The following is a 14384-nucleotide window of genomic DNA, read 5'->3' as shown; positions in this document are numbered from 1 at the left end:
TGTGTGTCACGGTGTGTGTATTTCATTACCTTCACTTCCTGTTTCACGTCATGTCATCTTTTTATGAAATCCTGGAAAAGAAAGTGAGTCAGCAGAAAACTCAAAACACTATTTCCTCTTCCTGCAGCCTTGCCCTTACTCAAGTTAGGAACTTTACGCAGCTTCATACTTCAGTGTGTACTCATAGAACATTACTGATACAATATTTCTGGTGCAGGATCTAAAGTCCTCTGTTCTAGACTCAGACACTGAGTACAACTCAACAACCTGCCAGTGATGATACTAACATGGATTAAAGAGTCCCAACCCTCCTGGTTTGCAGCTGGAGTCCAGACAGCAGAGGATCATGTCTGAAGTTTGTTGTTGTGATAAACTCATCAATGAAAAGCAACAGAGAACAATTCACTAGAAGGAACAACTTTCAGCTGAAGCAACTGTGACTTGTTTTCCCGACGTCCTGCGACTGACGTTCCCACGTTGTCCCGCCCGAGGCCACGGATGTTTTGCTGACTCAGAGGTTTTTTTCTGAGGTTATGAAATGGTTGTCGTCAGAGCTGGAGGAGACTCAGAGCCAAGAGGCTGCTGGGTAACTGATCCTGGATCAGAACAGATTCAGATTCTTTATTTCCAATAAGTTTGATTTACAAACTAAACATTCTTCAGATCTCCATCATTAACCGTCTGTTTTATTAAAGTAAAATATATAATAATGAATAAAGGTCAAATGTTTCCAAACAGCCGCTGCATGTTCGACCCGTGTTTCATAATACTTTCACTTTGTGTCAGAGTGTCAAAACTTACGTATTACTGTGTAGAAATACTCCAAGAAAAAAATCCCTGAGATCAAAATGATACTGCAGTAAAAGTACAAAAGTATCAGCATCAAAATAAAACTGTAAGTACCAGAAGTTAAACTCATTTCTGCAGAAAAATCTGTTATATATTACTGAGACTGTGAGGGGTCGAGGTGGAGACTGTGAGGGGTCGAGACGAAGACTGTGAGGGGTTGAGACGGAGACTTTGAGGGGTCGAGACAGAGACTTTCAGGGGTCTAGACGAAGCCTTTGGGGGGTCGAGACGAAGACTGTGAGGGGTCGAGACGGAGACTTTGAGGGGTCGAGACTTGGAGGGGTCGAGACGAAGACTTTGGGGGGTCGAGACAGAGTCTTTGAGGGGTCGAGACAGAGTCTTTGAGGGGTCGAGGCGGAGACTGTGAGGGGTCGAGACGAAGACTGTGAGGGGTCGAGACGGAGACTTTGAGGGGTCGAGACTTGGAGGGGTCGAGACGAAGACTTTGGGGGGTCGAGACAGAGTCTTTGAGGGGTCGAGACAGAGTCTTTGAGGGGTCGAGGCGGAGACTTTGAGGGGTCAAGACTTTGAGGGGTCGAGACGCAGACTTTGGGGGGTCGAGACGGAGACTTTGGGGGGTCGAGACTGAGACTTTGAGGGGCCAAGACGGAGACTTTGAGGGATCAAGCCCGAGACTTTGAGGGGTCGAGATTATGAGGGGTCGAGACGAAGACTTTAGGGGGGTCGAGACTTTGAGGGGTCGAGAACAAGACTTTGAGGGGTCGAGACGAAGACTGTGAGGGGTCGAGACAGAGACTTTGAGGGGTCGAGACTTTGAGGGGTCGAGACGAAGACTGTGAGGGGTCGAGACGGAGACTTTGAGGGGTCGAGACTTGGAGGGGTCGAGACGAAGACTTCGGGGGGTCGAGACGGAGACTTTGGGGGGGTCGAGACGGACTCTTTGAGGGGTCGAGTCGGAGACTTTGAGGGATCAAGCCCGAGACTTTGAGGGGTCGAGATTATGAGGGGTCGAGACGAAGACTTTGGGGGGTGGAGACTTTGAGGGGTCGAGAACGAGACTTTGAAGGGTCGAGACGGAGACTTTGAGGGGTCGAGAACAAGACTTTGAGGGGTCGAGGACAAGACTTTGAGGGGTCGAGATGGAGACTTTGAGGGGTCGAGACTTTGAGGGGTCGAGACGAAGACTTTGGGGGGTCGAGACGGAGACTTTGGGGGGTCGAGACCGAGATTTTGGGGGAGGTCTAGACTGAGACTTTGAGGGGCCGAGTCGGAGACTTTGAGGGATCAAGTCCGAGACTTTAAGGGGTCGAGATTATGAGGGGTCGACTTTGGGGGGGTCGAGACGGAGACTTTGGGGGGGTCGAGACGGAGACTTTGGGGGGGGTCGAGGCGAAGACTGTGAGGGGTCGAGACGGAGACTTTGGGGGGTCGAGACGGAGACTTTGGGGAGTCGAGACGGAGACTTTGGGGGGGTCGAGACGGAGACTGTGAGGGGTCGAGACGGAGACTTTGGGGAGTCGAGACGGAGACTTTTGGGGGGTCGAGACGGAGACTGTGAGGGGTCGAGACGGAGACTTTGGGGGGTAGAGGCCGAGACTTTGAGGGGTTCACTTTTTGTGGGAGTGCGTGTTATATTATAATTATATTTCTCTGCAGTTCTTGAAATAAAACCTCTTTACCTGAGACAGAGCATAAATGTGGGTACACCACCGTGTACCCCAAAAACAACGGTAGAGTACCGTCCACTCCAAATGGTAATATAGCAACAGGGTTTTCAATATGCACAAACATCACAGTGGCGAATGAAAGAGACGCTGTGTTCACACGCTCCAACAAGTCTGGAAACATCCAGTTACACACTGCTACATGAAAACAGGAATATTCTCTTTCAGTAGCCGTGGAAACAGCTTAGGGGAAGATTGTCTCTTTCAGAATCAGAGCAGGAACTGGAACATTATGTGCATGTCAACATAGTCAGTGAGAGGAAGGCTGTAGGGGGATGAAGGGGTTGGCACTCACATCAACACAGATTTTATTCTGCAGCTGGAGCTGCTTTTAACCCTCGTGTTGGCTTCCCATCGACCATGCAACTTTTTGATTTTCATAGCTCAAAATTTGGCCGTCTTTTTCAACATTTGTCACTTTCTTCAACGTTCTTTTATGATTTTTTTTTTTTAAATGCAGTAAAATTAAATAAAAACACCCAAATTCAAAGAAAGAAGTAAACCGATCATTTAATTTACTTGTGAGGAGCGTTGTATGGAACCATCCTCATTGGTTTTTTTTGACAATTTGGTTGAAAAAAACCTAAATTTGTGATACAGAAACTTTTTGAAAATGGGCCAAATGTGACCCGAGGACAACAGGAGGGTTAAATCTCTTAGCTTTTTTAGGAAAACCAGCTCAAGAAGCTCATCATCAGACCCAAACTGTTTTCAGTGGTGATCCAGAATGAAATTCTGCAGAGTTTATTTGACAGTTTTTGTGTTTATGACATCTTCTGTGTGTCCCTGGTAACAACCCTTGGCTACGCTGTACTTTACTTCCTGCATGACGCGATTGGTTGAGAGCTCCGAAACATCGGCTTGGTTCTTAAAAACAACGTCTCTTTCTCGCTGTGACACGTTGGCGTTCTGGGTGAACGCACTCGAGACAGAAACAGTTAGAAACTTTATAATGACGTGCTTATAACCTCCCCCCCGGTGTGTAACCGTTCAGAGAGACTACATTACCCAGAACACCACAGAAACAAACGCGTGTGAACAAACCCAAAGTGTTTTTATTCGTCAGAGTGAGAGAAACAAACAGTTCACAGGTTACAGCAGGAAAACAGGAAGAAGAGAGGAGAGGGGGGTTGTGGGTAATAACTGATCTACTGTCGTCAGCGTGCAGACAGGAGGTCAGCAAAGAGGATCATGGGAAGCTGTCGTCGTCGTCTTCGGCCATTTCTTTGGCGAATTCCAGATCCTGCTGCTCACGCTCCCGACGCTCCTGAACACACACACACACACACACACACACACACACACACACACACGTTAGTTGTCTGCTCTCTAAAATGTCAGAAAATGGTGAAAAATGTGGATCAGTTTCCCAAGATGACGTCCTCTAATGTCTTGTGTTCAGTTTACTGTCACAGAGGAGAGAAGAAACTAGAAAATGTCTGTGTATGCATGCATGCCTGTCTGTCTGTGTGTATGCATGCTTGTCTATCTGTCTGTCTGTGTATGCGTGCGTGTCTGCCTGCCTGCCTGTCTGTGTCCGTGCGTGTCTGCCTGTGTGCGTGCGTGGGTGCGTGCTTGTCTGCCAGTGCTGGGCGGTATGACCAAAAAGTGTATCACAGTATTTTTTAAGATTCTGGCGGTTTGACGGTATTGTCTCTCTTTTGCTTGACTGGGCCTTTATATAGGTTTATAATGGGTTATTCTACTGGCAGGAGTACATAGAATATCACACAAACATGTTAATGTCATCATGTTTACTAAAAGTTCTGATTAGTAAAGGGCTTGCTTGGCTCATCAACATTATACAATAACTTTATATGAAGGAGAATCCATCAAACAGTTACACAATCTAAAACTAGTTTTATTCTGCAAACTGCAGAGTAGTGAAATAATCTCAAATCAAATGAATACACATACAAACAACTTTAACATTGTTTCCCTTTCAAAAGTAAATAGCTGATTAAACACTGGCTTGGCCACAGGTAAGTTAGGTTGTAGTGTGGTTGTAGTGGCGAGTGAACGTAGCTCTGCTGTCAGCCTCCTTCTCTGTCTGAATAATGTTAGCAGGTTGGTGGACGTATTCCAGCGAGGCAAGGCATCTTAAATCATTGCTCTGAAGCCGTCTTTCTCAACGGTCTGTAGCGGGACTGTAGGTGGATTGCATTCATTATGTTGGTCCGCTGCATGCTTGAAGTGACATGTCTTTAAACGTTAGCACGGCCGAGTAACATTAGAGCAATGGGCAATAACAGTGGCTAAATTATGTCTGATTTTTTAGAAACCAAAAACTTGGGAACAGCAGAGGGCTCCTCTCTCTCACACATTGTTCTGGTGTAGCTCCGGTCTTTCTTCATCCTCTAACTGAAGTCTTCTCTGTTCTTGAATGTGCAGTAGTGACCAGAGCCTCTCCCAGCTTAACAGACTGTTATGCTACCTGGCTAGCTAGCAGCTATAATGTTACCTAACATGCCGTCCGGCGGTGTAAATTTGTAAATGTAAAATTATTAGTGTTAGAAATTGTTTAAGTCCCAAATTGTTGTGTGCTATGGTGTTTCCTCCTATTAAAGAGAATTAGTTATGGTTTATTAATTGTTGTTATAAAGTTCCTACCATGAGTGAAGGGTAAGCAGTTAACAGGGCTCCCGTTCTCTATTCACTCACAGATTACCTCGGCCCTGGCACTCTCTGCAGCAATGCACCGGTATTATGAGATATGAAAAATTCATATCATACGGGAAATTAATACCGGTATATGGTATAAACTGGCATACCACCCAGCACTAGTGTGTGTGTGTGTGTGTGTGTGTGTGTGTGTGTGTGTGTGTGTGTGTGTGTGTGTGTGTGTTACCTCTGCTGACTCCAGGTCCTTGTTGTAAGCTTTAGGGGGGAACCTCATGGCCTGCAGGAAGACAAACACTCTTTAATGAACAGAGACACATCATGGTCACATTAACACACATCCTCTTAATACACCAACTACAGCTCAACTCAACTTATCAGCTTAGCACTTAGAAGAGTTTAACAGCCAATCAGTCTTCTTCTCCTTCTGATCAAGACCATTAACATCATATTACTAGTTATTACTAGTTGGTATTACTAGTTGTTAACCAGTAGAAGACACAGAAAGCCAACGTGTTTAAGCTGTGATTAAAACAGCTAAATCTAAAACCAGTGTGAAGACTTTTTACTTTGTGATCATCAAGTGTCTGTCTCACCTTGACAGACATGTTGTAGAAAGGTGTGTGTGTGTGTGTGTGTCTCCCACCTTGACAGACATGTTGTGGATGTCCAGACAAAAGGAGATTCTCTGATGGAAGGCCAGCTGAGGCTCTCTGGTGCCGTAGATGTCCATGGTCTCTTTTGATTGGACGAAGCCTTTCTCGTGGTTGATGCTCGCCTCGATCACTCCGTCACGGATCGCCTGAAGGAAGGAAACACACACACACACACACACACACACACACACACACACACACACACACACACACACACACACACACACACACACACACACACACACACGATTTAACGGGGATGAGACAGAGTTTGTTTTTAACTGCGAGGATGAGTCAAATGGCTTCCTGGTTACCTTGGCGACTATGAACTCTGCATCCTCTGGGCTGTCGAGCTGCAGCTTCTGAGCAATGTCGGCCAGAGAGATACGAGAGTATGACAGGCTGATCATACGCACACCTGAACACACACACACACACACACACACACACACACACAGTTAGAAAACACATGGTTATCAATCCATCAGGTGAAATGCAGCCGTGATGTCAGAGGTGATGTGGCCTGTGATTGGCTCACCTGTCTTGATGACGTTGTGTCTCAGGCGGATGATGAGTGTGTACGTCCCGTCGGTCTGAAACTTCTCCCCAAACTGCTCCAACACCTGGTTAAACTTGGCCAGGTTACCGGTTCTCACCGCTGGGGACACACACACACACACAGACAGACACATACATAGAGGACAGACACACACACAGCGTACAGACAGACACACATATAGGAGGACAGACCCACACACGCACAGATGTGAGCAACAATTTATCACCTAGAACAAGGCTATCACAGGGTTTCCCGCAGAAAATGGGTTAGTTAAGGTGGTACACACTACACTAAATATTACATTTAGATTATTATTACATTTAAATAATAATAAATAATAAATAACCAGCTTTTCAAAATAACAGTTGCAATGTTCAATGTTAAGCTCATTAAACTATTTTCAATAAAAGTGCTATAACAATTTTCCTGGCATGGCTCCCGTTCTCCTCCGTGACTCGCTCTCTACCACTTCAACTCTTCTCCACAACAACCAGCTGTGAGATAACAGAGCTCAGCCCACAGCTCCACTCTCTCCAAGCTGATAAAACAGGACACAGGTCATCTCACTGGGAGTAACTACGCTAACTAACCGTGTGTTGTGAACCGCGTGTAGGGATTAAACAACCAGACAACAGCTGTGTTTTATTTCTAACATGTAAAAACACACTAACGAAGAAGCAGAAGCTCCTGTGTGTAATTCACACTCCTGAACATTATTCACGTATGCGACAGGAGTTGTGCTGCTCTTAACACCGATAGCTCTAGTTCTGCCTGCTATGTTTAGCATCAGTGTTGTTGTGATGTGTGGTTAGCATAAGTACTGACCCTGAGTCAGCAGGAAGTAGGGCATCAGAGACCTCTTGAGAGACGGCTGTCTGAACTGAAGTCTGTCAGGAATCTCTCCCAGCAGCAGCTCCACCACGATCAGCAGCTTGTGGACCTGAACACAGAGCAAAGTGGTATTACTCTGCCATTTAGAGTCCCTTCACAGGGTTCAACGTTAAGGTTTATTAACGTTAAACGATCGGGCATAATGATGAAACACAGACAGGCTAACAGTGTGTATCAGAGTGTACAATAATGACGAGGTAACGGTGTGTAACGGTGTGTCTCAGAGTGTAACGGACCGTCTGCTTGAAGCCCACAGCGGTGTGTTGTGGAGCTTTCCTCAGAGCGTTGGTCAGAGTCCTGCGAGCCTCAGAGTACTCCAACTGGATCGCCTTAATACGACCTGCAGACACACAGATTACACATCACACACACACACACACACACACACACACACACAAACTCAACAAGCACTTTGTTGCATTTTATTAGAATACTGAATACTTTAATATCTGATTATTTATCACAAGTTATATCCTTACTTAGATATAATCCTTAACATTGAGTATCAGTGTCTACGTGTAGATGCTGTTGGTGTGAACAGGTTGAAACCAGTTTGATATGGAGCAGGTTACTGAATATGACCACTAGGTGTCCCACTTGTCTCAGCCGTTCCTGAGTGAGCCTGATGACAGAGTTCAGACTGTAATGTGTAGAGACTCCTTAGTTTGGGAGTTTACCAAGCGGCTACTTCTTATCAAAACTGGCTGATTTCTCCCCCGTTACCCCGTCTGCCTGAGAATGTAACGGACAAAGACCAGAGATAACACGATGCATCTACTGACTGCTAGAGAAAGGATTCCTGGAAACTTGAGGAAACGGATTCCACAGATGCAAACTCAATGGAGTCTGAAACAAGTTTACACAGCAGAATATATGAAATAAAGATGGACATTTATCTAAGGTGGATATGATGTACTCCAATTGTGTGATCTTCTTTTCTTAAATGAGAGTTGTCCAGATCACCTGTAGGCAGTAAAGCTCCTCAAAGCCAGCACCTCTTACCTGCAGTGAGCTTATAATAACCTCTCTGGTTCAGGTGATCTGATTCCCTCTTTCTTCTGCTTAAATCCAAATTGTTCCCGTATTGGCAGCTCAGTTTAGTTTGACACCATCTGTGCCAAAAAGCACATGAACTTCCTAGTAAACAAACACACCATCCCACCGCTACAGAAATGTCTCCTCATCGCGCCTCTTGGCAGTAACGTCAGGAACACACAGCCCCGCGAAACCCTGGGAGGCGTAGAGCCGTGCCTGATGGCCCGCCATACCAGACGCTCATTTCTCTGCGCCGGTCACAAAGCCATCCTGCTACTCTCCCCTTCACTAAACTTCTCTCTCTCCGTCTGTCAGAACATGGATTAAGACAGATTCCAACTTGTTGAAGTGAAGAGTGGCCAGAGCTTAGTGAACCGGGTTCAGGTGTTCTGATTTGACAAAGCAGCCAAGAATGTTGGTGAAGACTTGCAGTTCATGTAAACACTGTTTATAAACTCTACCTCATATAACACTGTTTATAAACTCTACCTCATGTAAACATGGTTTATAAACTCTACCTCATGTAAACACGGTTTATAAACTCTACCTCATGTAAACACGGTTTATAAACTCTACCTCATATAACACTGTTTATAAACTCTACCTCATATAACACTGTTTATAAACTCTACCTCATATAACACTGTTTATAAACTCTACCTCATATAACACTGTTTATAAACTCTACCTCATGTAAACACGGTTTATAAACTCTACCTCATATAACACTGTTTATAAACTCTACCTCATGTAAACACGGTTTATAAACTCTACCTCATATAACACTGTTTATAAACTCTACCTCATGTAAACACTGTTTATAAACTCTACCTCATGTAAACACGGTTTATAAACTCTACCTCATGTAAACACTGTTTATAAACTCTACCTCATGTAACACTGTTTATAAACTCTACCTCATGTAAACATGGTTTATAAACTCTACCTCATGTAAACACGGTTTATAAACTCTACCTCATGTAAACACTGTTTATAAACTCTACCTCATGTAAACACGGTTTATAAACTCTACCTCATATAACACTGTTTATAAACTCTACCTCATGTAACACTGTTTATAAACTCTACCTCATGTAAACATGGTTTATAAACTCTACCTCATGTAAACACGGTTTATAAACTCTACCTCATGTAAACACTGTTTATAAACTCTACCTCATGTAAACACTGTTTATAAACTCTACCTCATGTAAACACTGTTTATAAACTCTACCTCATGTAAACACTGTTTATAAACTCTACCTCATGTAACACTGTTTATAAACTCTACCTCATGTAAACATGGTTTATAAACTCTACCTCATGTAAACACTGTTTATAAACTCTACCTCATGTAAACATGGTTTATAAACTCTACCTCATGTAAACATGGTTTATAAACTCTACCTCATGTAAACACGGTTTATAAACTCTACCTCATGTAAACACTGTTTATAGACTCTACCTCATGTAACACTGTTTATAAACTCTACCTCATGTAAACACTGTTTATAAACTCTACCTCATGTAACACTGTTTATAAACTCTACCTCATATAACACTGTTTATAAACTCTACCTCATGTAAACACTGTTTATAGACTACCTCATGTAAACACTGTTTATTGACTCTACCTCATGTAAACACTGTTTATAAACTCTACCTCATGTAAACACTGTTTATAAACTCTACCTCATGTAAACACGGTTTATAAACTCTACCTCATGTAAACACTGTTTATAAACTCTACCTCATGTAAACACTGTTTATAAACTCTACCTCATGTAAACACGGTTTATAAACTCTACCTCATATAACACTGTTTATAAACTCTACCTCATGTAAACACTGTTTATAAACTCTACCTCATGTAAACACTGTTTATAAACTCTACCTCATATAACACCATTTATAAACTCTACCTCATGTAAACACTGTTTATAAACTCTACCTCATGTAAACACTGTTTATAAACTCTACCTCATGTAAACACTGTTTATAAACTCTACCTCATGTAAACACTGTTTATAAACTCTACCTCATGTAAACACCGTTTATAAACTCTACCTCATGTAAACACTGTTTATAAACTCTACCTCATGTAAACACCGTTTATAAACTCTACCTCATGTAAACACCATTTATAAACTCTACCTCATGTAAACACTGTTTATAAACTCTACCTCATGTAACACTGTTTATAAACTCTACCTCATATAAACACTGTTTATAGACTACCTCATGTAAACACTGTATATAAACTCTACCTCATGTAAACACTGTATATAAACTCTACCTCATGTAAACACCGTTTATAAACTCTACCTCATGTAAACACTGTTTATAAACTCTACCTCATGTAACACTGTTTATAAACTCTACCTCATATAAACACTGTTTATAGACTACCTCATGTAAACACTGTATATAAACTCTACCTCATGTAAACACTGTATATAAACTCTACCTCATGTAAACACTGTTTATAAAGTTGCGGGATAGCTACCGGTGAGAAATAGATGCGGGATGGGATTACTTTGGCCTCTTCAATCTCTGTTATTTCGTCTTCTCCCTGAGCAACACTCATTTTCTTACTCTGGGTTCTCTCCTTCCCTCTGCTGACTCCCTTCGCTCTCTCTTTAGGTCCTTTCTTCGAAATATTCACATACGTCACATGATACGCTGCATAGGGTTTGTCACGTAGTGGATCCTTGCGCTAACGTGCACTAACGTGTGCAAGTGGCACGGTAACTGGCCAATGAAACATGTTTATTATAGCGTTTCAAGCTCTAAATCCAACACAACTAAGCCACACAGCCAACGGACGGGACGCAGTGCTCCACAAAATATTGCATACTTAATGCGACACTTTTGATATAATATTGCGCATCGTGATATTGCGACATTGCGACAATATTGAGTCGATATATCATGCACCCCTACTACCTAGCTTGACACATTTGCTCGTGGAAAGAAATAGAGACGCTGAAACGCCAGTGTGACCAGACGGATTGGATAACATGGGCGGCGAAATGAAAATGTCTGTTCTACAGCGCTTCACGGTGCTTCCGCGGCCAGTGTGTTTCTGCTCCGTGACCTAGTTTGTTTATATACAAACATAACATTATGTCTTATTACCAGTGTTAGACAGAGTAGAGAGTGAAGCGTCACCTGTGTAGTAGAGGTAGCGGGCCCACTCGTTGTTGTTGGCGAGTTCAGGAAACACTGACTTGGACACCAGCTTCTCGGCCTGGTCGTACAGGTTGAAGTGGAGGTAGTTCCTCAGCAGCAGGTTCAGCAGGACAGCCTGACCGTCGGCATCATGGCGCAGAGTCGCCGTACGCAGACGGGTGTGGAGGAAACTGAAGATCAACACAGACAGGGAGAGAGGGAGAGAGACAGAGAGAGAGAGAGAGAGGGAGAGAGAGAGACAGAGACAGGGAGAGAGGGACAGAGACAGGGGGAGAGAGAGAGAGAGAGGGAGAGAGGGACAGAGACAGCGAGAGGGAGAGAGGGACAGAGAGAGGGAGAGAGGGACAGAGAGAGGGAGAGGGAGAGACAGAGAGAGGGAGAGGGACAGAGACAAAGAGAGGGAGAGAGCTCATGTTATGCAATACAAACAAAAGATATACAACATGGATGAAAGCAAAAAGAACTAAGACTGCAACTTTAAATTATATTCATTTTAGAGACAGAGAGCAGCTGGAGGAGAAAACTATCGTCTGTGTGTGTGTGTGTGTGTGTGTGTGTGTGTGTGTGTGTGTGTGTACCTGCGCATGGAGTCAAACTGGTGGAGGAACTCGTACACTCTGGCGTGGTAATAGTAACACTTGGCAGCCACCAGATCCAGAGCTCTGCGGTTCTTTGAGCCGATCTTCTGCAGCAGGTCGTCTGACACTTTCTGAGCCTGAAACACACAACATCTTCATCATCATCTTCATCACTGGAGTTATTCGGTGAGTATTTGAGTCTACTCACTGCTCTGAGCCCACGTAATTAAGCCTAGACAACACTACTTCAAAGTGTATGTTTACTCAGATAAAACATCTATTTGCTAACGTTAGCTGTGACTAATGTTGCACCAGAGACCGTTTTCGAAAGAGCATCTTTGGTCCCACTCTCCGCCAGCAGACCAAACCGGAAATCAGTTCTTATTAACGGCTCTAAACACTGAAAGTTACGCTGTGCTGACACATCTTTTCATCTGTTATGACTGAGTGTCAATCTAGATGTTAAAAGACAGTGTCTGGCATTCCTTCTCTCTGTATTTGGTCAAGCTTTATGCAAAGAGGTTAACCTAAAGCAGGCCATACGACAATGAAAGAGAGACAGACAGACAGACAGACAGACAGACAGACAGACCTCTGTGTATCTCTTGTTGTTGGTCAGGTGAACCACCAGCAGCAGCTGCAGGTAAGCCTCCACCTCCGGCAGCAGAGGAGCAGCCGCTGATTTACCCATCCTGGGACGGAACTGGACGTCTCCTTCTGCCATCTCCATCGGCTGATAGACAGAGAGACAGAGAGACAGAGAGAGGGAGGGGGAGAGAGAGAGAGAGAAGCAGAGAGGCAGTAATTATAGCGATCATGTGACATAAACTCAAAGTTATTGTTATTAAAGTTCCAGTCACCAGTCCGTCAAGCTTCTGAAGTTTGCGGACGACACCTCCCTCATCGGACTCATCTCTGATGGAGACGAGTCCGCCTACAGGTGGGAGGCTGACCACCTGGTGAAGTGGTGCAAGCAAAACAATCTAGAGCTCAACGCTCTAAAGACAGTGGAGATGGTTGTGGACTTCAGAAAGAACCCAGCCTCACCTGCCCCCATCACCCTCTGTGGCTCCACAATTGACACTGTGGAGTCTTTCCTCTTCCTGGGAACTACCATCTCCCAGGACCTCAAGTGGGAGCTGAACATCAGCTCCCTCGTCAAGAAAGCACAACAGAGGATGTACTTCCTGCGGCAGCTGAAGAAATTCAACCTGCCAAAGACAATGATGGTGCACTTCTACACAGCCATCATTGATCACATCCTCCATCACCATCTGGTACGCTGCTGCCACTGCCAAGGACAAGGGCAGGCTGCAGCGTGTCATTCGGTCAGCTGAGAAGGTGATTGGCTGCAATCTGCCGCCGCTCCAGGACCTATACGCCACCAGGACTCTGAAGCGTGCTGGAAAGATTGTGGCTGACCCCTCCCACCCCGGACACAAGCTCTTTGAGCCACTCCCCTCTGGCAGGAGGATGAGGTCCATTAGGACCAAAACCTCACACCACATAAACAGTTTTTTCCCCTCCGCCACTAGTCTTATCAACAAGGCCCGGAATCCATCCTGACTCTCTCCACACCCCACCTCTGGCTCCTCATGCCACTGTACCTACTCTGCTGTAGCGTCCCTTTTCACTACTGTTTAACTTATTTTACTATTTATTTACATTTATTTTATCGTTATTAATACGTACTGTGTGTATATGTTTATACTTATATTGTTAATATTCTTTTTATCCTTCTTATATTTGTATGTGTGACATGCTCCAACAACACCATGACAAATTCCTCGTATGTGCAACGTACTTGGCAATAAAGCCCTTTCTGATTCTGATTGAGAAAAATATATTTTTGGTTTTGGAGCCAAAACATGAATCAGAAAACGTGCAAAGATGTTATAATAATTATAATAATAATAATACATTTTATTTAATGTAGCTTCTTTGTTTCATCTGTGAACCAAACCTCTGTATGTTTGGGCTCAATTACCAGACTGCTATATAAGGCTGCAGTTATTAATAAATGATGAATGATTTGGTCTATGAACTGTTGATCAGTGAGATGTTTTCTCTCTCTGTTGTTAGAGGAAAAGATCTGACCCTGTTGGAGTGGGTTGCTGAGTTTATTTCAGCCTCACAGCTCTCAGTCAAAAAGACTTGTGCAGAAAGATAACTCCAAAGTTATTGGGGGGAAAAGCCTGGTGCTGTAGTCAAACCTCTGCACAGATGAGGTGCAGCTGTCAGTCCGTCAGTGTGCAGATTTACGCTTACCGGAAAACACCGGATACAGCGGAGGATACGGCGGAGGATACAGCGGAGGACA

General features: G+C 44.1%; 1 protein-coding gene across 1 annotated transcript in view; it reads right to left on the bottom strand.

Annotated features, from left to right (window-relative positions):
* Positions 1-3569: 3569 nt before the first annotated feature.
* The window catches only part of psmd3 (proteasome 26S subunit, non-ATPase 3), a 13071-nt gene continuing 2256 nt past the window's right edge, over positions 3570-14384 (bottom strand). Inside the window, exons 3-12 of the mRNA XM_031306919.2 lie at positions 12657-12797; positions 12065-12201; positions 11466-11656; positions 7496-7599; positions 7194-7308; positions 6348-6467; positions 6124-6227; positions 5800-5955; positions 5383-5433; positions 3570-3801 (exon numbers count right to left, since the gene is read on the bottom strand). Of these exons, the coding sequence (XP_031162779.1) occupies positions 3724-3801; positions 5383-5433; positions 5800-5955; positions 6124-6227; positions 6348-6467; positions 7194-7308; positions 7496-7599; positions 11466-11656; positions 12065-12201; positions 12657-12797 (1197 nt within the window). The 3' untranslated portion in view covers positions 3570-3723. The remainder of the gene's footprint in view (positions 3802-5382; positions 5434-5799; positions 5956-6123; positions 6228-6347; positions 6468-7193; positions 7309-7495; positions 7600-11465; positions 11657-12064; positions 12202-12656; positions 12798-14384) is intronic.

This window comes from Sander lucioperca, chromosome 21 (genome assembly GCF_008315115.2).
Source record: "Sander lucioperca isolate FBNREF2018 chromosome 21, SLUC_FBN_1.2, whole genome shotgun sequence".
NCBI lineage: Eukaryota > Metazoa > Chordata > Actinopteri > Perciformes > Percidae > Sander > Sander lucioperca.
This window is presented reverse-complemented; position numbering and strand designations above follow the sequence as displayed.